At 63.1% G+C, this 27,762-nt stretch overlaps 3 protein-coding genes and 1 long non-coding RNA gene across 4 annotated transcripts; all 4 read left to right on the top strand.

Annotated features, from left to right (window-relative positions):
- Positions 1–7,711: 7,711 nt before the first annotated feature.
- YJU2B (YJU2 splicing factor homolog B) lies at positions 7,712–16,790 on the top strand. Its single transcript, XM_090128562.1, has 9 exons — positions 7,712–7,851; positions 7,978–8,031; positions 8,151–8,233; positions 8,488–8,543; positions 9,232–9,292; positions 11,682–11,824; positions 14,506–14,678; positions 15,331–15,469; positions 15,903–16,790. Exons 1-9 carry the CDS (start codon positions 7,849–7,851, stop codon positions 16,475–16,477), a joined length of 1,287 nt encoding a protein of 428 aa, XP_089984688.1. The 5' UTR covers positions 7,712–7,848; the 3' UTR covers positions 16,478–16,790.
- LOC149913884 (uncharacterized) lies at positions 11,869–14,499 on the top strand. Its single transcript, XR_016460893.1, has 3 exons — positions 11,869–12,181; positions 12,459–12,497; positions 12,618–14,499. It is a non-coding gene; the product is annotated as an uncharacterized LOC149913884 (long non-coding RNA).
- Positions 16,791–16,935: 145 nt separating the features above from the next.
- On the top strand, positions 16,936–27,213 carry MRI1 (methylthioribose-1-phosphate isomerase 1). Its single transcript, XM_090128563.1, has 7 exons — positions 16,936–17,971; positions 19,536–19,708; positions 21,082–21,258; positions 22,384–22,608; positions 25,579–25,959; positions 26,912–26,963; positions 27,073–27,213. The coding sequence occupies exons 1-5, from the start codon at positions 17,403–17,405 to the stop codon at positions 25,698–25,700; spliced, it is 1,266 nt and encodes a 421-aa protein (XP_089984689.1). The 5' UTR covers positions 16,936–17,402; the 3' UTR covers positions 25,701–25,959; positions 26,912–26,963; positions 27,073–27,213.
- On the top strand, positions 25,827–27,404 carry C34H19orf53 (chromosome 34 C19orf53 homolog). Its single transcript, XM_090128564.1, has 3 exons — positions 25,827–25,959; positions 26,908–26,963; positions 27,073–27,404. The coding sequence occupies exons 1-3, from the start codon at positions 25,872–25,874 to the stop codon at positions 27,214–27,216; spliced, it is 288 nt and encodes a 95-aa protein (XP_089984690.1). The 5' UTR covers positions 25,827–25,871; the 3' UTR covers positions 27,217–27,404.
- The last annotated feature ends 358 nt before the right edge of the window (positions 27,405–27,762 follow it).

The following is a 27,762-nucleotide window of genomic DNA, read 5'->3' as shown; positions in this document are numbered from 1 at the left end:
GAAAGGGGGGGGGAAAGGGGGGGGGGGGAGGAAGCCCCGCTGGGTGGGGGGTTAAAAGGGGGGGGGGCTGGGAATGGGGGGGGGTGGAAATGGGGGGGTTGGAAGTAAGGGGATGGAAATGGAGGGGTTAAAATGGGGGGGGCTGAAAGTAGGGGGGGTGGAAGGGGAGGCTGGAAATGGGGGGGGGGCTGGGAATGGGGGGGGGTTAAATAAGGGGGGGGGCTGGGAATAGGGTGGGGGTTCTGGGAATAGAGGGGGGGTCTGAAAATGGGGGGGTGCTGAAATGGGGGGGGTCTAAAATGGGGGGGTGGCTAAAAATGGGGGGGGCTAAAAATAGAATGAGGGGAAGGGGGGGCGGAGATCCTATGGGTTGTGATGGGGGGGGCTTAAAATAGAGGTGGGGGGGCAAAAATAGAAACGGGGGGGGCAGGGCCTTTAAAATTAGCAAAGGGGGGCGAGGACCCCTATAAATAGAGATTGGGGGGGGGGAAGCCTCGAAAATAGGACGGGGGGGGGTCCCAAAAATGGGAAGGGATCCCAAAATAAGGGGGGGGTCCCAAAAATAAGGGGGGGGTCCCAAAAATAAGGGAGGGGGGGCTCAAAAAGGGGAGGCAACCCTTAAAAGCGGATTGGGGGGGGGGGGGGGTAAAAGATGCCAAATCCCCCCCCTAAAAATTAGCGCTCTTTTTTTTGGGGGGGGGGCGGAAAGGAGCAAAAGGCCCCAATGCAGAGAAAGGCGGCGGGGGGGGCGGCCACAAAAAAAAAAAAAAAAGGGGGGGGTCCGACGGTGTCCCCCCCCCTCCCCTCACCTCCCGGCTCCTCTCCTTCCCTATGGAAATCAATGGGGTGAGGGGGGGGCTCTCAACGCGGCCTCTTCCCCCCCCCCGGGCGATGCGGGGCAAACAGAGGCATCGCCACCCCCCCCCCTCGTCTGTTTCCCCCCCCCGGAAAAAAAAAAACGGATAGAAAAAGGTTAAAAAAGGGCCTTTTTAGACCCAAAAATGCCCCCCCCCCCCCCCCAACCCGGGCCGCCCGACAATTGAAAATTCCCCGACAATTGGGAAAACGGCCCCGAAAATTGAAACCCCCCCCCCCCAATAAAAAAAAAAAAATGGGAAATGGGACCCGAAAATGGAGCGCTGCCCCCCCCCCCGAAATCGAACACCCCCCCCACAAAAAAAAAAAAAAACTTAATTAATTAATTAGAAATGAAGGAATCGGCCCCGGCAATAAAAACGGCCCCGAAAAAGCCCCCAAAAATCGGACCCCCCCCCCCCCAATTAAAAATAATCGCTAATGAGAAATCCCGGCCCAAAGGGGGCCGCTCCGCAACGCCGGCCTCGGGGGGGGGGGTCCGGGGGGGGTGCAGATGTCGCGATATTCCTGCGGGGGGGGGTGGGGGGGGGGGCGGTGATGTCGCGATATTCCTCCGATGGGGGCGATGCGATGCGGCGCTTCGTTGGGGGGGGGGGGGGGGCGGTGCTCCCCTCCGGGGGGGTCCGGGGGGGGGGGGGGGGGGCGATGCGGTGCTCCGCTGCGGGGGGGTCGTTTTATGGGGGGGGGGGTCGATGCGGTATTGCCCTCGGGGGGGGGGGGGGGGAGATGGGGGTCCGGGGGGGGGTTTTATGGGGGGGGGGGTTTTATGGGGGGGGGGTTTTATGGGGGGGGGGGGGGTCAGATGGAGGGGGGGGGGGGGGCGATGCGGTGCTCCGCTGCGGGGGGGTCCGTTTATGGGGGGGGGTCCGATGGAGGCGATGCGGTGCTCCGTTCCGGGGGGGTCGTTTTCTAGAGGGGGGGTCCGAGGCGCTGCTCCTTTCCGGGGGGGTCCTTTAGGGGGTCCCTTTTTTTTTTTGAGGGGGGGTCCGGCGCGGTGTTTCCCTCCTCCGGGGGGGTCCGGCGGGGTCGATGCGGCGCTCCTTTCCTGGGGGGGTCCGATGAGGATCCGGGGGGGTCCTTTAAAATGGAGAGGGGGGGGGCGGGGGGGGGGAAGGCGGCGATGCGGTGCTCCGTTCCGGGGGGGTCCGGGGGGGTCGATGCGGTGTTTCCCTCCTGGGGGGGCTCCGATGCGGGGGGGGGGGCGTTCGATGCGGTTCTTCTTTCCTGGGGGGCTGCGATGAGGATGCGGGGGGGTCCTTTTGAGGGCTCCTTTTTTTTTTTTGGGGGGGGGGTCCGACGCGGTCTCTCCCTCCGGGGGGGTCCGACGGCTTCGATGCGGCGCTCCTTTCCCGTGGGGGGGGGGGGGGGGGGGGGCGGTTCGGATCCAAGGGGGGGGCGGTGATGAGGGGAGGGGGGGGGGCTCCTTTTTGGGGGCTTTTTTCCTCGGATGGGGTGCGGGGGGGGGTTGAAGGATGCGGTCTTTTCCCTCCGTCCCCCCCCCGGGGGGTCCTGGGTGGTGGGGGGGGGGTCGATGCGGTTTTTTTTTTCCCTCCTGGGGGGGTCCGAACCCTTCCGGCCCGCACCGCTCCGCGTTGCTCGCGGGGTGGTTGGGGGGGGGTTCGGTTCGGCTGCGCTCCTTCCCCCCCCCCCCTCCCCCCCCCCTCCCTCCCTTCCTCCTCCTCCCCCCCCCGGGCGGAGCTGCGGCAGCGGCGGCGCTTCCCCCCCCCCCCCCCCTTCCCGCCCCCCCCCCCTTTTTTTTTTTTTTTCTTGGCCTTTTTTTGGCCTTTTTTTTTTGCGCCCCCCCCCCACCGGTTTCCCACCCCCCCCGGTTTTGCTCTCAGCGCCGCGCGGCTGAAACGAAGGCGGGGGGGGGAGGGGCTCGTTGTGAAATGGGGGGTGGGTGTAAATGGGGGGTGGGTGTGCAAAGGTGTGTAAATGGGGGGGGGGTGCAAAGGTGTGTAAATGGGGAGGTGGGGGGGGGGAAGGGGGGGAGGGGCTCATGGAGGGCGAGGAGCGAATGGGGGAGGGGAAATGGGGGGGGGAAGGTGTGTAAATGGGGGGGGTGTAAAGGTGTGTAAATGGGGGGTGGGTGTGCAAGGGTGTGTAAATGGGGGGGGGGAAGGGGGGGAGGGGCTCATGGAGGGCGAGGAGCGAATGGGGGGGGAAATGGGGGGGAAGGTGTGTAAATGGGGGGTGGGTGTGCAAGGGTGTGTAAATGGGGGGTGGGGAGGGGGGGGGTGGGGGGCAAAGAGTGAAAGGGGGGCTGGGAGTGTAAATGGGGGGGGAAGGTGTGTAAATGGGGGGTGGGTGTGCAAAGGTGTGTGAATGGGGGAGGTGGGGGTGTAAATCAGGGGTGTAAAGGTGTGTAAGTGGGGGGGTGGGTGTGTAAATGTGTGTGAATGGGGGGGTGGGGGGGGTGGGGGGGGAATGGAGGGGGGTGTGCAAAGGTGTGTAAGTGGGGGGCTGAGGGGGGCTGGGTGTGCAAAGGTGTGTAAATGGGTGGTGGGGGGGTATGGGGGTTTGAAAGGGGGGGGTATAGGTGTGTAAATGGGGGGTGGGGGCCTGGGTGTGTAAATTGGGGGGTGTAAAGGTGTGTAAATGGGGGGGGGGAATGGGGAGGGATGGGGGGCTGGGTGTGCAAAGGTGTGTAAATGGGGGGGGTGGGTGTGTAAAGGGGACTTAGGGGGTGTGAGTGTGAACGGGAGGGGTGAGGGTGTGCGAGGGGATGGGTGTGCGAGGGGGTGAGTGTGCAAGGGCGTGTAAATGGGGTGGGGGTGCGAGTGGGGGGGGAGAAGGGGCGTAAATGGGGGGGTGGGGGTGGAAGGGGGGGGTTGAGCGTGCAAGGGGTGCGCAAGGGGTGTGCAAGGGGCGTGTAAAGGCCGCCCCCCCCCCATTTGTGTCACTCGCTGCCGCCGGCGCTGCGGTTTTTGGGTTTTTTTGTCCGCTTTCACCGATTCCGCCGCTTTTTGCCCCATAAAAGCGCTGCGCCTCCGGGGGGGGGGGGAGGGGAAGGGGGGGGGCGGCCGGCGCGAGCCGCCCCATAAAGCAGCGCGGCCCCATAAAGCAGCGCGGCCCCATAGATGTGCGTGGCCCCATTAATGAGCACACGGCCCCATAAAGCAGCGCGGCCCCATAAAGCAGCGCGGCCCTATAAATGAGCGCACGACCCTATAGATGTGCGTGGCCCTATAGAGCAGCACGGCCCCATAAATGAGCACACGGCCCTATAGATGTGCGTGGCCCCATTAATGAGTGCAGCCCTATAGATGTGCGTGGCCCCATAGAGCAGCACGGCCCCATTAATGAGCACACGGCCCCGTAAATGAGCACAGCCCCATAGAGCAGCACGGCCCTATAAATGAGCACATGGCCCTATAGAACTGCATGGCCCTATAAACAAGCACGGCCCTATAGATGTGCACGGCCCCATAGAGCTGCACGGCCCCATAAATCAGCACGGCCCCATTAATGAGCACACGGCCCTAGAGATGTGCGTGGCCCCATAGAGCAGCATGGCCCCATAAATGAGCACGGCCCTATAGTGCAGCATGGCCCTATAAATGAGCACACGGCCCTATAGAGCTGCATGGCCCCATAAAGCAGCGCGGCCCTATAAATGAGCACAGCCCCATAGAGCTGCACGGCCCCATAAAGCAGCATGGCCCTATAAGGCAGCACGGCCCCATTAATGAGCACACGGCCCTATAGATGTGCGTGGCCCCATAAATCAGCATGGCCCCATAGAGCAGCATAGAGCAGCACGACCCCATAAATGAGCACGGCCCCATTAAGGAGCACAGCCCTATAGATGTCCGTGGCCCCATAAAGCAACGCGGCCCTATAAGGCAGCACGGCCCCATTAATGAGCACACGGCCCTATAGATGTGCGTGGCCCCATAGAGCAGCATGGCCCCATAAATCAGCACGGCCCTATAGATGTGCACGGCCCTATAGAGCAGCACGGCCCTATAGAGCAACACGACCCTATAAATGAGCACACGGCCCTATAGAGCTGCACGGCCCCATAGAGCTGCATGGCCCTATAAATGAACACGGCCCCATAGAGCTGCACGGCCCTATAAATGAACACGGCCCTATAGATGTGCGTGGCTCCATAGAGCAGCACGGCCCTATAGGGCAGCACACGGCCCCATAAATGACCACAGCCCCATAGATGTGCACGACCCCATAGAATTACATACAGCCCCATAGATTTACATGCAGCCCCATAGATTTGCACACGGCCCCATTGAGCAGCACGGCCCCATAGATTTACATACAGCCCCATAGATTTGCACACGGCCCCACAGATTTGCACACGGCCCCATAGAGCAGCACGGCCCCATAGATTTACATACAGCCCCATAGATTTGCACACGGCCCCACAGATTTGTACACGGCCCCATAGAGCAGCACGGCCCCATAGATTTACATACAGCCCCATAGATTTACACGCAGCCCCATAGATTTGCACACAGCCCCATAGATTTACATACAGCCCCATAGATTTACATACAGCCCCATAGATTTACACGCAGCCCCATAGATTTGCACACAGCCCCATAGATTTACATACAGCCCCATAGATTTACACACAGCCCCATAGATTTACACGCAGCCCCATAGATTTGCACACGGCCCCATAGAGCAGCATGGCCCCATAGATTTACATACAGCCCCATAGATTTGCACACAGCCCCATAGATTTGCACACAGCCCCACAGATTTGCACACGGCCCCACAGATTCCCGCACCCCCCCCCCCCCCACGCCCCCCCCGCTGAGCTCAGCGCTTTCAATGGCCGCATTGGGAGCAGCCGCAGCCCCCGCCCCCCCCCCCATCCCTGCCCCCCCCCCCCCACGTGGGACCCCCACCCCAAATAAACGCCCCCCCCCCCCACCCCAAAATGTGGGTCGGCCCCATAGCGCCGTGGGGCTGGGATTTGGGGTTTTGGCACCGCGCCCCGAGAGCAGATTGGGATCCCGCTGTGACAGCAGACGGGGACCCCAAAGGGGGCCGCACCGAAACCCCCCCAAATGGGGCGGGGGGGGGGGAGAGACCCGGATGTGGGGGGGGGGGTTATGGGGTGACCCAGTTATGGGGCGGGGGGGTTATGGGGTGCTCTATATATGGGGTGGGGGGTTATGGGGTGACCCAGTTATGGGGCGGGGGGGCTGTGGGGTGCTCTATATATGGGGTGGGGGGGTTATGGGGTGACCCAGTTATGGGGCGGGGGGGTTATGGGGTGATTTATATGGGGGGGGGCTGGGGGGTGACCCAGTTATGGGATGGGGGGGGTTCTGGTGATGCAGTTATGGGGCGGAGGGGCTGTGGGGTGATTTATATGGGGGGGGTCTATGGGGTGACTCAGTTATGGGGCGGGGGGGGTTATGGGGTGATCCAGTTATGGGGCGGGGGGCTGTGGGGTGACACAGATATGGAATGGTGGGGTTATGGGGTGACCCAGTTATGGGGTGGGGGGGCTGTGGGGTGATTTATATGGGGGGGGTCTGTAGGGTGACCCAGTTATGGGGCGGGGGGCTGTGGGGTGATTTATATGGGGGGGGTTATGGGGTGACCCAGTTATGGGGCGGGGGGGTTATGGGGTGATTTATATGGGGGGGTCTGTAGGGTGACCCAGTTATGGGGCGGGGGGGCTGTGGGGTGTTCCATATATGGGGTGGGGGGGTTATGGGGTGACCCAGTTATGGGGTGGGGGGCTGTGGGGTGACCCAGTTATGGGGCGGGGGGTTATGGGGTGATTTATATGGGGGGGGGTTATGGGGTGACCCAGTTATGGGGTGGGGGGCTGTGGGGTGATTTATTTGGGGGTGGGTCTGTAGGGTGACCCAGTTATGGGGTGGGGGCACTATGGGGTGATCCAGTTATGGGGCGGGGGGGCTGTGGGGTGTTCTATATGGGGGGGGGTCTGTAGGGTGACCCAGTTATGGGGCGGGGGGTTATGGGGTGATTTATATGGGGGGGCTATGAGGACACTTGGGGTTACGGGGACCCTGGGGGGGGCCTTTGGGGTGACCCCACAGAATTGGGGATGGGGGTTTTATGGGGTGCCCCTTTATGGGGGTTTTATGGGGTGCCCCTTTATGGAGGTTTATGGGGTTCCCCTTTATGGGGTCTTTATGGGGTTCCTCTTTATGGGGTGCCCCTTTCTGGGAGGGGCTCCGCGGTGCACGGCTGTCTGTCTGTCCGTCTGTCCGTCCACCCGCGGTGTCCGTGGGGCGCAGCGCTCATTAACGCTGGGCTGGCCGCGCTAATTAACAAGCGGCGCTAATTAAACGGATGGGGGGGTGGGGGGCACGGCCCCCATGGGGGGCGATGGAGGTCTTCAGTCCCCCCCCCCCCCTCCAGCCCCCACAACGGGGTCGTTAATTGAGGTCTGACCTCATTAAGCGCCGCGTGGCCTAATTAGAGGAGGCGTGACCTAATTGGCGGCGGCGTGACGTCACTGCGGCTGCGTGACGTCATCAGCGCGGGCCTACGGGCCGAGTTCGAGCTTAGGCCGCGTTGCTACGGGGCCGTCGCCATGGTTACCGTTGCCATGGGAGGGGGGGGCCGTACCGGAAGCGGAGGGCGGGACTGATGGGTGGTGACGTCATCGAGCGGCGCAGCGGAAAAGGCGGGGACGGGGGGGGGGGGGGAGAGAACCGGAAGTTGCAGGGCTGGGGGAGTGGAACAGCGCTAGAAGGGGAGGAACCGGAAGTGGCCTGTTATGGGGCGGAACCGGAAAAGGCGGGACAAGGGGGCGAAACCGGAAATGGCGGTGCAAGAAGGGGGGAGAAACCGGAAGTAACGAATACCGAGCCGGCGCCTGGAACGGAGCCGCTCACTGCGGGGAGGGGGGGGTGGGGGTGGGGCGGGGCGGTTCAACGACCGCCAACCCCGCACCGGCAGCGTCGGGGTGACGCGCGGATCCCGCCGGTAACGGAACTGCGGGCTTAGCGAGCCGGCGCCATGGTGAGATGGGGGGGGGGGCGGGGGGGGTTCTGCGTCCCCCCGGGGCCTACCGGGGCCTACCGGTGTGGGACAGCGGGACCCCGTTGACGCACCGCCCCCCCCCCCCCCCCCCCCATCTCCCCATAGGGCGAACGCAAAGGCACCAATAAATATTACCCCCCCGACTTCGACCCGGCCAAGGTGAGCGATGCGGGCTGGGGGGGCGTCGGTGGGGTTTGGGGGGGGGGGGGTTGGGGGCTTGGGGGGGGGGGTGCAGCAATGCTGACCCCCCCCTTCCTTCTCTCTGTGCCCCCCCCCAGCATGGCTCCCTCAATAAATATCACGGCTCCCATCCGCTGCGGGAGCGAGCCCGCAAACTGTCGCAAGGAATTCTGGTCATCAGGTGAGGGGGGGTCCCACAAACCCCCTCCCCCCCCCCAAACCCCAGGGGGGGTCGCAGGGGGGGTGGGGGAGGGAGGGAGGGTTGGGGTCACGTGATGTTGCGTGTGTGTTGTACCTGCGGGGGTCACGTGATGTTGTGCCCCCCCCCCCCCCACTGTGGGGGTCACGTGATCTTGTACCACCCCCCCCCCGGCGGGGGGGGGGGGGCTGATGTGGTCACGTGATCTTGTCCTGCTCCCCCCCCCCCAAAAAAAGGTTTGAGATGCCGTACAACATTTGGTGCGATGGCTGCAAGAATCACATTGGGATGGGTGAGTTTGGGGGGCCTTAGCGTGTCCTTAGCGTGGCCCAAGCGTGTCCCTAATATGTCCTTAACATGTCCTTAACGTGACCCAATCATATCCCTAATATGCCCTTAATGTGTCCTTAACGTGGCCCAAGCATGTCCCTAATATGCCCTTAACGTGGCCCTGGTGTGTCCTTAGCATGTCCTTAATCTGTCCTGAAGGTGGCGCTAGCACGTCCTAAACGTGTTCTTAGTGTGTCCTTAACGTGACCCTGGCGTGCCCCTAACATTTCCTTAGCGAGTTCTTAGCATGTTCTTAACGTGGCCCTTACACGTCCTTAGAATGTTCTTAGCGTGACCTTAGTGTGTCCATAATATGGCTGTAGGATGTCCTTAACGTGAGCCTAGCGTGTTCTTAGCATGTCCTTAGCTCGCTCTTAGCGTGTCCTTAATCATTCCTTAATACCATCATAGCGTGTTTCTCACATTCCCTTAGCATGTCCTGGGCACGTCCTTAACCCATCCTTAATCTGGCCCTACCGCGTCCTTAGCGTGTTCTTAGTGTGCCCTTCACATGTCCTTAGCGTGTTTTTACCATGCCCTCAGCACGTTCTTAGCATGTCTTTAGCATGTTTATAGCACATCCTTAGCGCGTCCTTAGCGTGTCCTTAACGTGTCCTTAGCGTGTCCTTAACATGTTCTCACCACGCCAGGCGTGCGCTACAACGCCGAGAAGCGCAAGGTGGGCACCTACTACACAACGCCCATCTACAGGTGGGTGCCCCCCCCCAAATCCCCAATCCTGCCCCACCCCAAAACCCCCTCACCCCCCCCATGTCTCCCCCCTCAGCCCCCGCAACCCCCCCCCCGTTCCCATTACCCCCCCACCCCCAGCCCCCCCACAAGCCCCCCCCCCAGCTCCTCCACACCCCGCACCCCCCCCCACCTCACAACCCCCCCCAGGCCCCCTTAAACGCCCCCAAACCCCCCCGTGCCCCCCCAGGTTCCGCATTCAGTGCCACCTGTGCGTGAACCACATCGAGCTGCACTCATAGCCCCCCAAGTCCCCCCCCAAACCCCCTTAAACCCCCTCAAATCCCCCCTAACTTCAGCCCCCCCAAGACCCCTCAAACCCCCCCAAGCCCCCTTAAGCCCCCCCAAACCCGCCCTGTCCCCCCCAGGTTCCGCATGAAGTGCCACCTATGCGTGAACCACATTCAGCTGCCCTCATAGCCCCCCAAGACCCCCCCAACCCCCCCTGTCCCCCCCCAGGTTCCGCATGAAGTGCCACCTATGTGTGAACCACACTGAGCTGCTCCCCTTGACCCCCAAGACCCCCCCCAAGCCCCCTTAAACCCCCCCAAACCCCCCCTGTGCCCCCCCAGGTTCCGCATTCAGTGCCAGCTGTGTGTGAACCACACCGAGCTGCACTCATAGCCCCCCAAGACCCCCCCCAAGCCCCCTTAAAGCCCCCCCAAACTTCAGCCCCCTCAAACCCCTCCAAGCCCCCCCTTAACTCCAGCCCCCCCAAGCCCCCTTAAAGCCCCCCAACCCCCCCCCGTGCCCCCCCAGGTTCCGCATGAAGTGCCACCTGTGCGTGAACCACATTCAGCTGCCCTCATAGCCCCCCAAGACCCCCCCAAACCCCCCCAAACCCCCCTGTCCCCCCCCAGGTTCCGCATTCAGTGCCACCTGTGCGTGAACCACATCGAGCTGCCCCCATAGCCCCCCAAGACCCCCCCAAGACCCCCCCAACCCCTCCCGTGCCCCCCCAGGTTCCGCATGAAGTGCCAGCTGTGTGTGAACCGCATTGAGCTGCACTCATAGCCCCCCAAGACCCCCCCCAAGCCCCCTTAAACCCCACCTGTCCCCTCCCAGGTTCCGCATTCAGTGCCACCTGTGCGTGAACCACATTCAGCTGCCCTCCTAGCCCCCCAAGACCCCCCCCAAGCCCCCTTAAACCCCCCCCCGTCCCCCCCCAGGTTCCGCATGAAGTGCCACCTATGTGTGAACCACACTGAGCTGCTCCCCTTGACCCCCAAGACCCCCCCCAAGCCCCCTTAAACCCCCCCAAACCCCCCCTATCCGCCCCCCAGGTTCCGCATTCAGTGCCACCTGTGCGTGAACCACATTCAGCTGCCCTCATAGCACCCCAAGACCCCCCCCAAACCCCCTTAAAGCCCCCCCAAACTTCAGCCCCCTCAAACCCCTCCAAGCCCTCCTTAACTCCGGCCCCCCAAAGCCCCCTTAAAGCCCCCCAACCCCCCCTGTGCCCCCCAGGTTCCGCATGAAGTGCCACCTGTGTGTGAACCACATCCAGCTGCTCCCCTTGACCCCCAAGACCCCCCCCAAACCCCCTTAAACCCCCCCCAAACCCCCCCCGTGCCCCCCCAGGCTCTGCACGAAGTGCCACCTGTGCGTGAACCACATTCAGCTGCCCTCATAGCACCCCAAGACCCCCCCAAGCCCCCTTAAAGCCCCCCCAAACTTCAGCCCCCTCAAACCCCTCCAAGCCCCCCTTAACTCCAGCCCCCCCAAGCCCCCTTAAAGCCCCCCAAACCCCCCCCTTTGCCCCCCCAGGTTCCGCATGAAGTGCCACCTGTGTGTGAACCACATCCAGCTGCACTCATAGCCCCCCAAGACCCCCCCCATGCCCCCTTAAAGCCCCCCAGCCCCCCCCGTGCCCCCCCAGGTTCTGCATTCAGTGCCACCTGTGCATGAACCACATTCAGCTGCCCTCATAGCACCCCAAGACCCCCCCAAAGCCCCCTTAAAGCCCCCCCAAACTTCAGCCCCCTCAAACCCCTCCAAGCCCCCCTTAACTCCGGCCCCCCCAAGCCCCCTTAAAGCCCCCCAACCCCCCCCCGTGCCCCCCCAGGTTCCGCATGAAGTGCCACCTGTGCGTGAACCACATTCAGCTGCCCTCATAGCCCCCCAAGACCCCCCCAAACCCCCCCAAACCCCCCCGTGCCCCCCAGGTTCCGCATGAAGTGCCACCTATGTGTGAACCACACTGAGCTGCTCCCCTTGACCCCCAAGACCCCCCCAAACCCCCTTAAAGCCCCCCCAAACTTCAGCCCCCTCAAACCCCTCCAAGCCCCCCTTAACTCCAGCCCCCCCAAGCCCCCTTAAAGCCCCCCAACCCCCCCCCGTGCCCCCCCAGGTTCCGCATGAAGTGCCACCTGTGTGTGAACCACATTGAGCTGCAGACGGACCCCGCAGGCTGCGATTACGTCATCGTCAGCGGCGCGCGGCGCAAGGAGGAGCGCTGGGACCCCCGGGACAACGGGCAGCTGCAGCACAGCGGTGGGTAACGGGACCCCCCCCCAAAATGGCACCACCACCATCACCGGAACCACGGCCATCGGTAGATGGGGTGGGGGGGGGGGGGGGGGTTGGGTTGGAAGGGTCTTTGAAGGTAAAAGAGGGAATGGTTGCGTTGGGAGGGTCCTTGAAGGTCATGGGAGTATGGGACAGTTGGATAGAAAGGGTCCTTGAAGGTTAAAGAGGGAATGGTTGCGTTGGGAGGGCCCTGGAGGTCGTGGAAGCATGGGATGGTTGGATAGAAAGGGTCCTTGAAGGTCAAAGAGGGAATGGTTGTGCTGGGAGGGTCCTTGAAGATCGTGGAAGCATGGGATGGTTGGATAGAAAGGGTCCTTAAAGGTTAAAGAGGGAATGGGTGGGTTGGGAGGGTCCTTGAAGGTTAAAGAGGGAATGGTGGGGTTGGGAGGGTCCTTGAAGGTTAAAGAGGGAATGGTGGGGTTGGGAGGGTCCTTGAAGGTCATGGGAGTATGGGACAGTTGGATAGAAAGGGTCCTTGAAGGTTAAAGAGGGAATGGTTGGGTTGGGAGGGTCCTTGAAGGTTAAAGAGGGAATGGTGGGGTTGGGAGGGTCCTTGAAGGTTAAAGAGGGAATGGTGGGGTTGGGAGGGTCCTTGAAGGTTAAAGAGGGAATGGTGGGGTTGGGAGGGTCCTTGAAGGTCATGGGAGTATGGGACAGTTGGATAGAAAGGGTCCTTGAAGGTTAAAGAGGGAATGGTTGGGTTGGGAGGGTCCTTGAAGGTTAAAGAGGGAATGGGTGGGTTGGGAGGGCCCTGGAGGTCGTGGAAGCATGGGATGGTTGGATAGAAAGGGTCCTTGAAGGTTAAAGAGAGAATGGTGGGGTTGGGAGGGTCCTTGAAGGTCATGGGAGTATGGGACAGTTGGATAGAAAGGGTCCTTGAAGGTTAAAGAGGGAATGGTTGGGTTGGGAGGGTCCTTGAAGATCGTGGAAGCATGGGATGGTTGGATAGAAAGGGTCTTTGAAGGTTAAAGAAGAAATGGTTGGGTTGGGAGGGTCCTTGAAGGTTAAAGAGGGAATGGGTGGGTTGGGAGGGTCCTTGAAGATTGTGGAAGCATGGGATGGTTGGATAGAAAGGGTCCTTCAAGGTTAAAGAGGGAATGGTGGGGTTGGGAGGGTCCTTGAAGGTCATGGGAGTATGGGACAGTTGGATAGAAAGGGTCCTTGAAGGTCAAAGAAGGACTGGTTAGGTTGGGAGGGTCCTTGAAGGTTAAAGAGGGAATGGTTGGGTTGGGAGGGTCCTTGAAGATCGTGGAAGCATGGGATGGTTGGATAGAAAGGGTCTTTGAAGGTTAAAGAAGAAATGGTTGGGTTGGGAGGGTCCTTGAAGGTCAAGTGAGGAATGGTTGTGTCGGGTTGGAGGAGTCCTTGAAGGTAAAAGAGGGAATGGTTGGGTTCGGAGGGTTCTTGAAGGTTAAAAAGGGAATGGTGGGTTGGAAGGGTCTTTGAAGGTTAAAGAAGGAATGGTGGGGTTGGGAGGGTCCTTGAAGATCATGGGAGTATGGGACAGTTGGATAGAAAGGGTCCTTGAAGGTTAAAGAGGGAATGGTTGCGTTGGGAGGGTCCTTGAAGGTTAAAGAGGGAATGGGTGGGTTGGGAGGGCCCTGGAGGTCGTGGAAGCATGGGATGGTTGGATAGAAAGGGTCCTTGAAGGTTAAAGAGAGAATGGTGGGGTTGGGAGGGTCCTTGAAGGTCATGGGAGTATGGGACAGTTGGATAGAAAGGGTCCTTGAAGGTTAAAGAGGGAATGGTGGGATGGGAGGGTCCTTGAAGATCGTGGAAGCATGGGATGGTTGGATAGAAAGGGTCCTTAAAGGTTAAAGAGGGAATGGTGGGGTTGGGAGGGTCCTTGAAGGTCAAAGAGGGACTGGTTAGGTTGGGAGGGTCCTTGAAGGTCAAAGAGGGGATGGTTGGGGTGGGAAGGTCCTTGAAGGTCGAAAAGGGAATGATTGTGTTGGAAAAGGTCCTTGCAGGTATGATTGGCTTGGAAGAGTCTTTGCAGGTCAAGGAACGAACGGTCAGGTTGGGAAGGTCCTGGCAGGTCTGGTGAGGTTGGAAAGGTCCTGGCAGGTCCGGTAGGGCTGGAAAGGTCCTGGCAGGTCCAGTAGGGCTGGAAAGGTCCTGGTAGGTCTGGTGAGGTTGGAAAAGTCCTGGCAGGTCCAGTAGGGCTGGAAAGGTCCTGGCAGGTCTGGTGAGGTTGGAAAGGTCCTGGCAGGTCCAGTAGGGCTGGAAAGGTCCTGGCAGGTCTGGTGAGGTTGGAAAGGTCCAGGTAGGTCCAGTAGAGCTGGAAAGGTCCTGGCAGGTCTGGTGAGGTTGGAAAGGTCCTGGCAGGTCTGGTGAGGTTGGAAAGGACCTGGCAGGTCCAGTAGGGCTGGAAAGATCCTGGCAGGTCTGGTGAGGTTGGAAAGGTCCTGGCAGGTCCAGTAGGGCTGGAAAGGTCCTGGCAGGTCTGGTGAGGTTGGAAAGGTCCAGGCAGGTCCAGTAGGGCTGGAAAGGTCCTGGCAGGTCTGGTGAGGTTGGAAAGGTCCTGGCAGGTCTGGTGAGGTTGGAAAGGTCCTGGCAGGTCCAGTAGGGCTGGAAAGGTCCTGGCAGATCTGGTGAGGTTGGAAAGGTCCTGGCAGACCCCCTGACGCCCTCCCTCCCCACAGAGGCCGAGGAGAAAGCCAAGCTGCAGTCGGACGCCATGTTCCTCCTGGAGCACAGCGCGGCCGACCGGGCGGTGCTGCAGCGCGCCGTGCCGACGTTGGCCAACCTGCAGGAGGCTCAGAGCGCCTGGAAGGACGACTTCGGCCTCAACAGCCTGCTGAGGCGCCGCTTCCGGGTGGGTCACCGCCCCAGGACCCCCCCCACAGCCCTCCGGACCCCCCTGAACCCCCCCCACATCCCCCTGGAGGCTGCCAGACCCTCCTGTGCCCCCCAAACCCGCCTCAGATCCCCTGGATCCCTCTGGACCCCCTCAGAGCCCCCTCTCGGACCCCCCCTGGACCCCCTCAGAGCCCCCCCCCCCCCCCCTTGGACACTTCTCAGATACCCCCAGATCCCCCTGGTCCCTGCCAGACCCTCCTTGTGCCCCCCAAACCTGCCTCAGATCCCCCAGACCCTTCCGGACCCCCTCAGAGCCCCCCCAGATTTCCCTGGACCCCCTCAGACCCCCCTGGTCCCCTCAGACCCCCCCAGACCCCTCTGGACCCCCTCAGACCCCCCCATACCCCTCTGGACCCTCTTGGACCCCCTCAGACCCCCCCAAACACCTCTGGATCCTCCCCCCCGATCCCCTCAGACCCTCTCAATCCCCCCCCTCTCCCTCCTTCCCAGATCCCACCCTCAGACTCCCCCGGACCCCCTTGGCCCCCACCCAAACTCCCATGGACCCCTCTTGACCCTTTAAGACCCCCCCAAACCCTCTCAGATCCCCTCTGGACCCCCTGAGCTCCCCCCCCCCAAACCCACCCCCCCCAATGGTGTCCCCACAGGAAGAGAAGAAGGCTCAGAGGGAGGAGGAGGAGGAGGAGGCGGCGCTGCGGATGAAGGTCGGGCTGAGCATCCCGCTGCTGCCCGAGGAAGAGGAGGATCGGCGCCTGGCAGCGCTGCTCAAATATCACAGCCCCGACTGTGGGTCGTGGGGGGGTTTGGGGGGCTGGGCTGGGGGGAGATGTGGGGCTGGGATGTGGGGATTAGATATGGGGATGGGGGGTGGTCCGGGGATGTGGGGCTGGGGGGGAGAGGGGATGTGGGTGGGGTGTGGGGGGGTTTATAGGGCTGGGGGGGGTGGTCCGGGGATGTGGGGCTGGGGGGGGGGGGGATGAGGGGGATGTGGGGCTCTGGGGGGCTGGGATGTGGGGCTGAGATGTGGGAATGGGATCTGGGGGCCGGGGGGGGGGGGGCTGGGATGTGGGTTCAGGAGGGGATCCTTGGATATGGGGCGGGGGGGGGGGGGGCTGGGATGTGGGGCTGGGGGGGGAGAATGAGAGGCTGGGATGTGGGGCTGGGATGTGGGGCTGGAGCTGCACACTGACGCTGCCCCCCCTTCCCGTCCCCCCCCCAGCCTACGAAGCCAACCAGCGGCAGAAGCGCTCCCAGATCTCCTCCCGCTCGTGGTTCTGCCCCGCGGCCCGGGGGGGTCCCAGCAGCGCCCCCCCCCCACCGCCCCCCACCCCCCACAGCCCCTCCGCCTTGGGCATCGTCCGGCGCCGCACCCCCAGCGTCCCCCCCCGCCCCATAGCGGCCCCCCCCGACCCCAAAGGAGACCCCCCCAGCCCCACACCTGGATCCCCCCAGCCCCAAAAGGCCCCCCCCGGCCCCAAAGGGGACCCCCATCACCCCATAGCTGCTCCTTCCGACCCCAAAGGAGCCCCCCCCGGCCCCATAGCAGCCCCCCCCAGCCCCACACATGAACGTTCCCAGCCCCCAAAGACCCCCCCTGGCCCCAGTGGGGAAGCCCCCAGCCCCAAAGGAGCCCCCCCCTGCCCCATAGCGGCCACCCCCAGCCCCACACACGGACCCCCCCAGCCCCACGGGGCTCCCCGTGATCCCGGTGGCGATGCCCCCCACCCCGTAGCGGCCCCCCCCGGCCCTTCCCTGGTCGCCGATTACTCCGACTCCGACCCCGAGAGCTCCTGAGTTGGGGGTCCGGCCCCCTTCCCCACATTTCCCCCTATATGATGTTCCTCCGCCCCACAGCCCCTACGGCCCCATAATTCCAATGGCCCCATAACCCCTACGGCTCCATAACCCCAATGGCCCCATAACGCCAATGGCCCATAACCTCTACGACCCCATAGCCCCTACGACCCCATAGCCCCTACGGCCCCATAGCCCCAATGGCCCCGCAGCCCCAATGGCCCCATCGGCCCCTCCCATGGTTTGGACCGGAAGGGGGCGGGCGCACTTCCGTTGTCGTCACTTCCGGAATATCCCCGCCACCACCGGAAACGCCGCTGAGAGCCCCGCAGCCCCGGACCCGAAACCAAAACCGGACCCAGGGCCGCCGCCGGGGCCGCTGTCAGACTCGGAACCAGCGCTGCTGGACGCGGAACCGCCTCCGAACCCTTCCGAACCACCTCCGAACCCTTCCGAACCACCTCCGAACCCCCCAGCAGGCCCAGCGCCAGCACGAGGCCCATCAGAACCGCCGCTGAACCCATCAGAGCCGCCACCGGACCCGCCAGAACCGCCGCCGAACCCATAAACCCCCCCCCCACTGGACTCAGAACCGCCCCACAGCCCCACCGGGCCCATCAGAACCACCACAAACCCGCAACCCCACAACCGCCTCCAACCCCACAACCCCCATTGATTCCATAACCCCCCCAACCCCACAACCACCCCCTGACCCCACAACCCTTATTGACCCCATAAGTTCCCCCAACCCTATAACCATCTCTGCTACCCCACAGCCCTCCCACAACCCCACAACCGCCTCCAACCCCACAACCCCCATTGATTCCATAACCCCCCCAACCCCACAACCACCCCCCTCACAACCCCACAAACCCCTCCGACCCCACAACCCCCCCCAACCCCACAACCACCAACCATCGCATCCATGTCCTCCACAACCACCCCCCATAACCCCAACCCCATAACCCCCCACACCCCCGACCCCACAACCACCCCTAACCCCAAAACCACCCCCCGCGACCCCACAACCCCCAACTCCACAACTGCTGCCCCCGACCCCACAAACCCCCCTGACCCCACAACCCCCCCCGACCCCACAACCGCCCCCGACCCCACAGCCCCCCTGCAGTCCCTCCTTTACGACGGCCGCTCGCTGCGGTTCCTCAACCAGCGGCTGCTGCCGTCGGAGCTCCGTTACCAGACGGTGGCGGACGCGGACGGAGCCGCCGCCGCCATCGGCGCCATGGAGGTGCGGGGAGCTCCGGCCATCGCCCTGCTGGGCTGCCTGGCCGTGGCCCTGGAATTAAAAGGCGGCCGGGGGCCTCGGGGCGACCCGGAGGCGTTGCTGGAGTTCGTGATGGGGAGGATGGAGGTGGTGCGCAGCGCCAGGCCCACCGCCGTCAACGTGGGGAGAGAAATGGAGAGGCTGAGGAAGGAGATGGAGGCGTGGATGGACGGAGAGCGGCGAGGGGGGGAGGGGGGGCTGAGGGCCAGGTAAGGGGGGGTGTAGGGGGATATGGGGTGAAGGGGGGGGATATGGGGTGAAGGGGGGGATATGGGGTGAAGGGGGGAGTTATGGGGTGAAGGGGGGGGTTATGGGATGTTGGGGGGCTTATGGGGTGAAGGGGGGGCTGAGGGCCAGGTAAGGGGGGGTATGGGGGGTTATGGGGTGAAGGGGGGGTTATGGGGTGAAGGGGGGCCTGAGGGCCAGGTAAGGGGGAGTATGGGGGGATATGGGGTGAAGGGGGGGAGATATGGGGTGAAGGGGGGGATATGGGGTGAAGGGGGGGCTGAGGGCCAGGTAAGGGGGGGGTATGGGGGGTTATGGGGTGAAGGGGAGGGATAGGGGATGTAGGGGGGTTATGGGGTGAAGGGGGGGATATGGGGTGAAGGGGGGAGTTATGGGGTGAAGGGGGGGCTGAGGGCCAGGTAAGGGGGGGTGTAGGGGGGTTATGGGGTGAAGGCGGCGAGATATGGGGTGAAGGGGGGATATGGGGTGAAGGGGGGTTATGGGGTGAAGGGGGGTTATGGGGTGAAGGGGGGATATGGGATGTTGGGGGGGTTATGGGGTGAAGGGGGGGCTGAGGGCCAGGTAAGGGGGGGTGTAGGGGGATATGGGGTGAAGGGGGGGGTTATGGGGTGAAGGGGGGGATATGGGGTGTAGGGGAGGGATATGGGGTGAAGGGGGGATATGGGGTGAAGGGGGGGATATGGGGTGAAGGGGGGGCTGAGGGCCAGGTAAGGGGGGCTATGGGGGGTTATGGGGTGAAGGGGAGGGATAGGGGATGTAGGGGGGTTATGGGGTGAAGGGGGGAGTTATGGGGTGAAGGGGAGGGATATGGGGTGCAGGGGGGGCTGAGGGCCAGGTAAGGGGGGGTGTAGGGGGGTTATGGGGTGAAGGGGGGGAGATATGGGGTAAAGGGGGGAGTTATGGAATGAAGGGGGAGCTGAGGGCCAGGTAAGGGGGGGTATGGAGAGGTTATGGGGTGATGGGGGGGGATATGGGGTGTAGGGGGGGTTATGGGGTGAAGGGGGGGGATATGGGGTGAAGGGGGGGCTGAGGGCCAGGTAAGGGGGGGAGTATGGGGGGATATGAGATGAAGGGGGGGATATGGGGAGAAGGAGGGAGATATGGGGTGAAGGGGGGGATATGGGGTGAAGGGGAAGGATATGGGGTGAAGGGGGGAGTTATGGGGTGAAGGAGGGTTTATGGGGTGAAGGGGGGGATATGGGGCTGAGGGATGGGAAATGAGAGGGGGGTAGGGGGGTTATGGGGTGAAGGGGGGGATATGGGGTGAAGGGGGGGCTGAGGGCCAGGTAAGGGGGGGGGATACATGGGAGGCTATGGGGTGAAGGAGAGGAATATGGGGCTGAGGGATGGGAAATGGGGGGTGTAGGGGGGTTATGGGGTGAAGGGGGGGCTGAGGGCCAGGTAAGGGGGGAATGGGGGGGTGTGGGGTGAAGGGGGGGGTACGGGGCAGAGCTGTGGGTGTTGGCGGCCCCACGGAGGGGGGGTCCGCGTAGGGTGGGCTCGGCAGCGCCCCCCCCCCTCTTAAAGGGCCATCGCGCACCTGGAGGCGCTGCTGCAGAAGGACGTTGAGGTCAATCGGAGCATCGGCGGCCACGGCGCCCGGCACATCGTGCAGCGCCTGCCGGCCCCGCGCCGCCTCACCGTGCTCAGCCACTGCAACACCGGCAGCCTCGCCACGGCCGGATACGGCACCGCGCTGGGTACGGGGCCACGGGGGTCACGGGGGGTCATGGGGGGTCATGGGGCGCCGGGGGTCACGGGGGGTCATGGGGGGCTGAGGGCCATCGGGAGTCATGGGGAGCTGGGGGTCATGGGGGGTCACGGGGGGTCATGGGGGGCCGGGGGTCACGGAGGGTCATGGGGGGCCGGGGGTCACGAGGGTTATTGGGGGTCATGGGACCAGGGGTTACGGGGGGTCATGGGGAGCTGGGGGTCATGGGGGGTCACGGAGGTCATGGGGCGCTGGGGGTCATGGGGTTCATGGGGGGTCGGGGGTCGTGGGGGGTCATGGGGGGCCGGGGGTCTGTATATCCCTATACGTCCCTGTGTGTCGGTACGGCTCCCCGCGTGTCCCCACACATCCCCACGTGTCCCTATATGTTGCTGCATGTCCCTATATGTCCCCACGTGTTCCTATGTGTCCCTATGTGTCCTTATGTGTCCCTATGTGTCCCCATGTATCCCTATGTATCCCTATGTGTCCCTATGTGTCCTTATGTGTCCCTATGTGTCCCTATGTGTCCTTATGTGTCCCTATGTGTCCCTATGTGTCCCCATGTATCCCTATGTATCCCTATGTGTCCCTATGTGTCCTTATGTGTCCCTATGTGTCCCTATGTGTCCCCATGTATCCCTATGTATCCCTATGTGTCCCTATGTGTCCTTATGTGTCCCTATGTGTTCCTATGTGTCCTTATGTGTTCCTATGTATTCCTGTGTCCCTATATGTCCCTATGTGTTCTCACGTGTTCCTATGTATCCCTATATGTCCCTATATGTTCCCATGTGTCCCCATGTGTCCTATATGTCCCTATGTGTCCCCACGTGTTCCTATGTGTCCCTATATGTCCCTATATGTCCCCACGTGTCCCCATATGTCCCTATATGTCCCCACGTGTCCCTATGTGTCCCCACGTGTCCCTATGTGTCCCTATATATCCCTATATGTCCCCATGTGTTCCCATATGTCCCTATATGTCCCTATATGTCCCTATGTGTCCCTATATGTCCCCATGTGTCCCTATATGTCCCTCTATGTCCTCATGTGTCCCTGTGTGTCCCTGTATGTCCCCATGTGTCCCCATATGTCCCCATGTGTCCCCACGTGTCCCTATATGTCCCCATGTGTCCTCATTTGTCCCCATATGTCCCCATGTGCCCCTATATGTCTCTGTACGTCCCTATGTGTCCCTATACGTCCCTATGTGTCCCTATGTGTCCCCACGTGTCCCTATACGTCCCCACGTGTCGCTGTGCCCCCACGTGTCCCTACAGCTCCGTCCCCTTTTCCCACGCCCCCCCCCCCGCCCCCCCCGCGTGTCTCCGCCCCCCCCGCAGCCCCGGCTCCCCGCAGGCGTCGTGCGGGCGCTGCACTCGCAGGGCCGCCTGGCGCGGCTGCTGTGCACGGAGACGCGGCCGTTCCTGCAGGGGGCGCGGCTGACGGCGCTGGAGGCGCTGCACGACCGCCTGCCCGCCACGCTCATCGCCGACGGCGCCGCCGCCGCCGCCATCAGGGAGCGGGGCGTGCACGGTGAGGGGGGGGGCGTCAGGGGGGGGGTGCACGGTGGGGGGGGGGGGGCGTCAGGGAGGGGGGCAACGGGGGGTGGGGGGGTTGGGGGGGCATCATGAGCGGGGGGTGCACGGTGAGGGGGGGGCGAGGGGGGGGCGTCAGGGGGGGGTGCACGGTGAGGGGGGGCAAGGGGGGTGGGGGCGAGGGGGGCATCATGAGCAGGGGGGGCACGGTGAGGGGGGGGGGCGAGGGGGGTAGGGGGGGTTGGGGGGGCATCAGGGAGGTGGGGGGGCACGGTAAGGGGGGGGATGGGGGGGTTGGGGGGCCATCAGGGAGTGCGGGGTGCACGGTGAGGGGGGGGGCGAGGGGGGTGGGGGGGGCTTGGGGGGGCCATCAGGGAGGGGGGTGCACGGTGGGGTGGGGGCAGGAAGGGAGTGCATGGGGGGGCAGGGGGGCAGGAGGGAGTGGGATCAGTGGGGTCTCAGTGGGATCATTGGGGTCCCAATGGGATCAATGGGGTCTCAGTGTGATCAATGGGGTCCCAGTGTGACCAGTTCGGTCTCAGTGGGATCAATGGGGTCCCAGTGTGATCATTGGGGTCCCAGTGTGACCGGTGGGGTCTCAGTGGGATCAATGGGGTCCCAGTGTGAGCGGTGGGGTCTCAGTGGGATCACTGGGGTCCCAATGGGATCAATGGGGTCTCAGTGGGATCATTGGGGTCTCAGTGGGATCAGTGGGGTCTCATTGGGATCACTGGGGCCTCAGTGGGATCAATGGGGTCCCAATGGGATCAGTGTGGTCCCAGTGTGATCATTGGGGTTCCAGTGTGAGCGGTGGGGTCCCAGTGTGATCACTGGGGTCTCAGTGGGATCATTGGGGTCCCAATGGGATCATTGGGGTCTCAGTGTTATCACTGGGGTCCCGATGTGAGCGGTGGGGTCTCAGTGGGATCACTGGGGTCCCAATGGGATCAATGGGGTCTCAGTGGGATCATTGCGGTCTCAGTGGGATCAGTGGGGTCTCAGTGGGGTCCCAGTGTGATCACTGGGGTCCCAGTGTGATCATTGGGGTCTCAGTGGGATCATTGGGGTCCCAGTGTGATCACTGTGGTCCCAATGTGAGCGGTGGGGTCTCCCCTCCCCCCAGCCGTGGTGGTGGGCGCCGACCGCATCGCGGCCAACGGGGACACGGCCAATAAGATCGGCACCTACGCGCTGGCCGTGGCCGCGCGGCACCACGGGGTGCCGTTCTACGTGGCCGCCCCGTCGTCCTCCTGGGACCCCGCGGTGCCCAGCGGGGCCCTCATCCCCATCGAGGAGCGGCCGGAGCGCGAGCTGACCGAGCTGCAGGGCGTGCGCCTGGCCCCGCATGGTGAGGAGCCCGCGAGCGGGGCTATGGGGTGAGGGGGGACCTCGTAGGATGTGGGGTGTCAGTGTAGGGCAGGAGGCCCTTATTGGGGTGGGAGGGTCCCTATAGGGCAGGAGATCCTTATTGGAGGGGGGTTCCTATAGGGCAGGAGATCCTTATTGGAGGGGGGTCCCTATAGGGCAGGAGGCCTTTACTGGGGTGGGGGGGTTCCTATAGGGCAGGAGATCCTTATTGGAGGGGGGTCCCTATAGGGCAGGAGACCCTTATCAGGGGAGGGGGGGTGATGGGAGGGTATGTGTGGGGTGGGGGGCTTATGGGGTGAGGGGGGGACCTCGTAGGATGTGGGGTGTCAGTGTAGGGCAGGAGGCCTTTATTGGGGTGGGGGGGGTCCCTATAGGGCAGGAAAGCCTTATTGGAGGGGGGTTCCTATAGAGCAGGAGGCCCTTATAGGGGGAAGGGGGGTGATGGGAGGGTCTGTGTGGGGTGGGGGAGACTTATGGGGTGAGGGGGGGGAACCTCGTAGGATGTGGGGTCCCGGTGTAGGGCAGGATGCCTTTATTGGGGTGGGAGGGTCCCTATAGGGCAGGAGACCCTTATTGGAGGGGGGTTCCTATAGGGCAGGAAGCCTTTATTGGGATGGGGGGGGTCCCTATAGGGCAGGAGATCCTTATTGGAGGGGGGTTCCTATAGGGCAGGAAGCCTTTATTGGGGTGGGGGGGTCCCTATAGGGCAGGAGATCCTTATTGGAGGGGGGTTCCTATAGGGCAGGAGGCCCTTATAGGGGGAAGGGGGGTGATGGGAGGGTCTGTGTGGGGTGGGGGAGACTTATGGGGTGAGGGGGGGACCTCATAGGATGTGGGGTGTCAGTGTAGGGCAGGAGGCCTTTACTGGGGTGGGGGGGTTCCTATAGGGCAGGAGACCCTTATTGGGGGAAGGGGGGGTGATGTCTATGTGGAGTGTGGGGGGGGTTGTAGGGTGGGGAAACCTCATAGGATGTGGGGTCCCACCGGAGGATGTGGGGTTCCAGTGTAGGGCAGGAGGCCTTTATTGGGGTGGGAGGGTCCCTATAGGGCAGGAGATCCTTATTGGGGGAGGGGGGGTGATGGGAGGGTATGTGTGGGGTGGGGGGCTTATGGGGTGAGGGGGGGACCTCGTAGGATGTGGGGTGTCAGTGTAGGGCAGGAGGCCTTTATTGGGGTGGGAGGGTCCCTATAGGGCAGGAGATCCTTATTGGAGGGGGGTCCCTATAGGGCAGGAGATCCTTATTGGAGGGGGGTCCCTATAGGGCAGGAGACCCTTATTGGAGGGGGGGTGATGGGAGGGTCTGTGTGGGGTGGGGGAGACTTATGGGGTGAGGGGGGGACTTCGTAGGATGTGGGGTGTCAGTGTAGGGCAGGAGGCCTTTACTGGGGTGGGGGGGTTCCTATAGGGCAGGAGATCCTTATTGGGGGAAGGGGGGGTGATGTCTGTGTGGGGTGTGGGGGGGGTTGTAGGGTGGGGAAACCTCATAGGATGTGGGGTCCCACCGGAGGATGTGGGGTCCCAGTGTAGGGCAGGAGGCCTTTATTGGGGTGGGGGGGTCCCTATAGGGCAGGAGATCCTTATTGGAGGGGGGTCCCTATAGGGCAGGAGATCCTTATTGGAGGGGGATCCCTATAGGGCAGGAGGCCTTTACTGGGGTGGGGGGGTTCCTATAGGGCAGGAGATCCTTATTGGAGGGGGGTTCCTATAGGGCAGGAGGCCCTTATAGGAGGAAGGGGAGGTGATGGGAGGGTCTGTGTGGGGTGGGGGAGACTTATGGAGTGGGGGGGCTATAAGATGGGCAAACCTCATAGGATGTGGGGTCCCACCGGAGGATGTGGGCTCCCAGTGTAGGGCAGGAGGCCTTTATTGGGGTGGGAGGGTCCCTATAGGGCAGGAGATCCTTATTGGAGGGGGGTCCCTATAGGGCAGGAGATCCTTATTGGAGGGGGGTCCCTATAGGGCAGGAGACCCTTATTGGAGGGGGGGTGATGGGAGGGTCTGTGTGGGGTGGCGGAGACTTATGGGGTGAGGGGAGGACCTCGTAGGATGTGGGGTCCCAGTGTAGGGCAGGAGGCCTTTATTGGGGTGGGGGGGTCCCTATAGGGCAGGAGATCCTTTTAGGGGGAAGGGGGGGTGATGGGAGGGTCTGTGTGGGGTGGGGGGCTTATGGGGTGAGGGAGGGGAACCTCGTAGGATGTGGGGTCCCACCGGAGGATGTGGGGTTCCGGTGTAGGGCAGGAGGCCTTTATTGGGGTGGGAGGGTCCCTATAGGGCAGGAGATCCTTATTGGAGGGGAGTTCCTATAGGGCAGGAGGCCCTTATAGGGGGAAGGGGGGTGATGGGAGGGTCTGTGTGGGGTCGGGGAGACTTATGGGGTGAGGGGGGAACCTCGTAGGATGTGGGGTGTCAGTGTAGGGCAGGAGGCCCTTATTGGGGTGGGAGGGTCCCTATAGGGCAGGAGACCCTTATCAGGGGAGGGGGGGTGATGGGAGGGTCTGTGTGGGGTGGGGGGCTTATGGGGTGAGGGAGGGGAACCTCGTAGGATGTGGGGTCCCACCGGAGGATGTGGGGTCCCAGTGTAGGGCAGGAGGCCTTTATTAGGCTGGGGGGGGTGGGGAGGGTCCCTATAGGGCAGGAGACCCTTATCGAGGGTGGGGGGTGATGGAGGGTCTGTGTGGGGTGGGGGGCTTATGGGGTGAGGGGGGGACCTCGTAGGATGTGGGGTGTCAGTGTAGGGCAGGAGGCCTTTATTGGGGTGGGGGGGTCCCTATAGGGCAGGAGATCCTTATTGGGGGAAGGGGGGGTGATGGAGGGTCTGTGTGGTGGGGGAGACTTATGGGGGGGTCCCTATAGGGCAGGGGGCTCCACATGGGGCAGGGGGTCCCCTATAGGAGATGAAGGCCCCTATAGGGTCCTGACCCCCATTTTTTACCCCCTCCCCCCCCCCAGGGGTCGATGTGTGGAACCCCGCCTTTGACGTCACGCCCCACGAGTTGATCACGGGGGGAATCGTGACGGAATTCGGGGTCTTCCGCCCCGAAGAGCTGCGCCATGCATTGGAAGGGCGCTGACGGCGCGGGGCACGCCGGGATGCAGCGAGGCATTATTATCGCCTCGCTGCGTCCCGGCGTACCCCGCGCCCCTCCCCCCTCCCTACTTCCGCCTCGCTGCGACCCGTCGTGCCTCGCGCCTCCCGTTCATCCCTATTTCCGCTTCCGCCTTGCCAAACCGGAAGTGCTGCCATGGCGCAGGGGAGGCCGAAAGCGGCGGAGAAGAAACCGCGGAGAGCGGCGGCGGAAAGGGGGGCGGGGAAGGGGCCGAGGAAAGGAGGTGAGGAGGGCGGGGGGGGGGCCGAAATGGGGGCGGGGGGGGCGTTGAAGGGCTTCCAAAGTGGGGAAGGGGTCCAAATTGCGGGGGGGCGGTTGGTTATGGGGCTGGAAGAGGGGGTTAAAAAGGAGGGGGGGGGGGGGGGCTTCCAAATGGGGAGGGGTCCAAAGTATGGGGGGGGGGGAGAGGTTGTGGGGCTGGAAGAGGGGGGTTTAAAAAGGAGGGGGGGGGGCGTCGAGGGGCTTCCAAATGAAGGAGGGGTCCAAACTGGGGGGGGGGGGGGCTTTAAGGGGGGGCTGAAGTGTGGAGCTGAGGGGGGAGGGTGGATAAATGGGGGGGGGTCGAAATGGGGAGGGGGGAGGGTTATAGTGGGGGGCCTAAATGTGGGGGGGGGGTTAAAAGGGGGAGTCCAAATGTGGGGAGGGGGTTGATAAAGGGGGGAGGGGTCCAAATGGGGGGGGGGAGGGTTAATGGGGGGGGGGTCCACATGTGGGGGGGGGGTTAAAGGGGATGGGATCCAAATGTGGGAGGGGGGAGGGTTAAAGGGGGGGGGCCAGATGTGGGGGGGGGGCTAGGGGGTCTTTAAGGGGGGAGTGAGTCCAAATGTGGGGCTGGGGGGGGGGTTAAAAGGAGGGGAGGGTGAATGTTGGGGGTGTTTGGGGCTGGGGGGCTTCTGAAAGGGTGGGGGGGGGCGTGGAGGAGGGAAGGGGGGTGTAAATGTGGGGGGTGTTCGGGGTTGGGGGGGTCTTTAAGGGGGGGGGCATTGGGGGGTTTGTAAAGGTTGGGGTGGGGGGGTCAAAATGGGGGTCTTGGGGGGGTGGGAGGGGCTTTAAGGGGGGATATTTGGGGGGGGCATTTTAAAAGGTGGGGGGGGAATGGAGAGGAGGGGGAGGCAGGAGAATTGGGGGGAGGGAGGGGGTGTCTTCTAAACCCCCCCCCCCCCAATTTAAGGCAGAGTCATCGCCCCCAAGAAGCTCCGTGTGATCCAGCAGCAGAAGCTGAAGAAGGTTCGGGGGGGGGGGGATCCATGGGAGGTGGGGGGGGTGGGGTGGGGTGACGCCCCCCACTCTGACCACCCCCCCCCCCCTCCCCAATTTTCTCTTTTCCCCCCCCCAGACGCTGGAGGTCGGCATTCGGCTCCGCATCGAACGGGAGGTGGCCCTGAAAGCCTCTGCTGCCCTCCCCAAAAAGCTGACGGTGGTGGGGGCCGCCTCCCCGCCCCCCCCGAAAAAAAAAAAGGGCAAAAAGACCCCAAAATGAGATCCCCCCTCCCTTTTTATACACCCCCCCCCCCCCATTTCCCTCCCCCTGGAACCGCTCTCAGCCTTTGGATCATACAAATGAATGGGGGGGGGGGTGATTAACCGCACTCAGCCTTTAATCTTTAGATAATAAAAGTAAATTGGGGGGTGGGGGGGCTGATTAACCCCCCCCCACACACAGCAGTTGGTCTCTGTGGGGTCTTTGTGGTCTTCGGGGGGGGGGGGGTGGGGGCTGCTTAACCCCCCCCCCCCAGCAGGTGGTGTTTGGGGGGGAATTGGGGTTGGGCTGTGCAGTGTGCTGGGGTTTTTTGGGGGGTGGGGGCTTCGAAATGATGGGGGGGGGTCGTGGAGGGGTGGGTGGTGGGAGGGTGGGCGCTTCTCTTTATGGGGGGGGGGGAAAGGGGTAACCCTGGGGGGTCACGTGGTCGCGGGGATCCCCGTTTTGCCGCCCCCCCCCCCCCCCCCGGTTACGTCGCCGCTTTCCCCACGGCTGTTACAGATTTTATGAATGGAGCCTTTAGCTCCGCCCCCTCGCTCTGTCCCC

Source organism: Phasianus colchicus, chromosome 34 (assembly GCF_987193195.1).
Source record: "Phasianus colchicus chromosome 34, bPhaCol1.hap1.1, whole genome shotgun sequence".
NCBI lineage: Eukaryota > Metazoa > Chordata > Aves > Galliformes > Phasianidae > Phasianus > Phasianus colchicus.
Note: the sequence above shows the minus strand (reverse complement) of the source record. Positions and strands in the feature narration are given on the sequence as shown.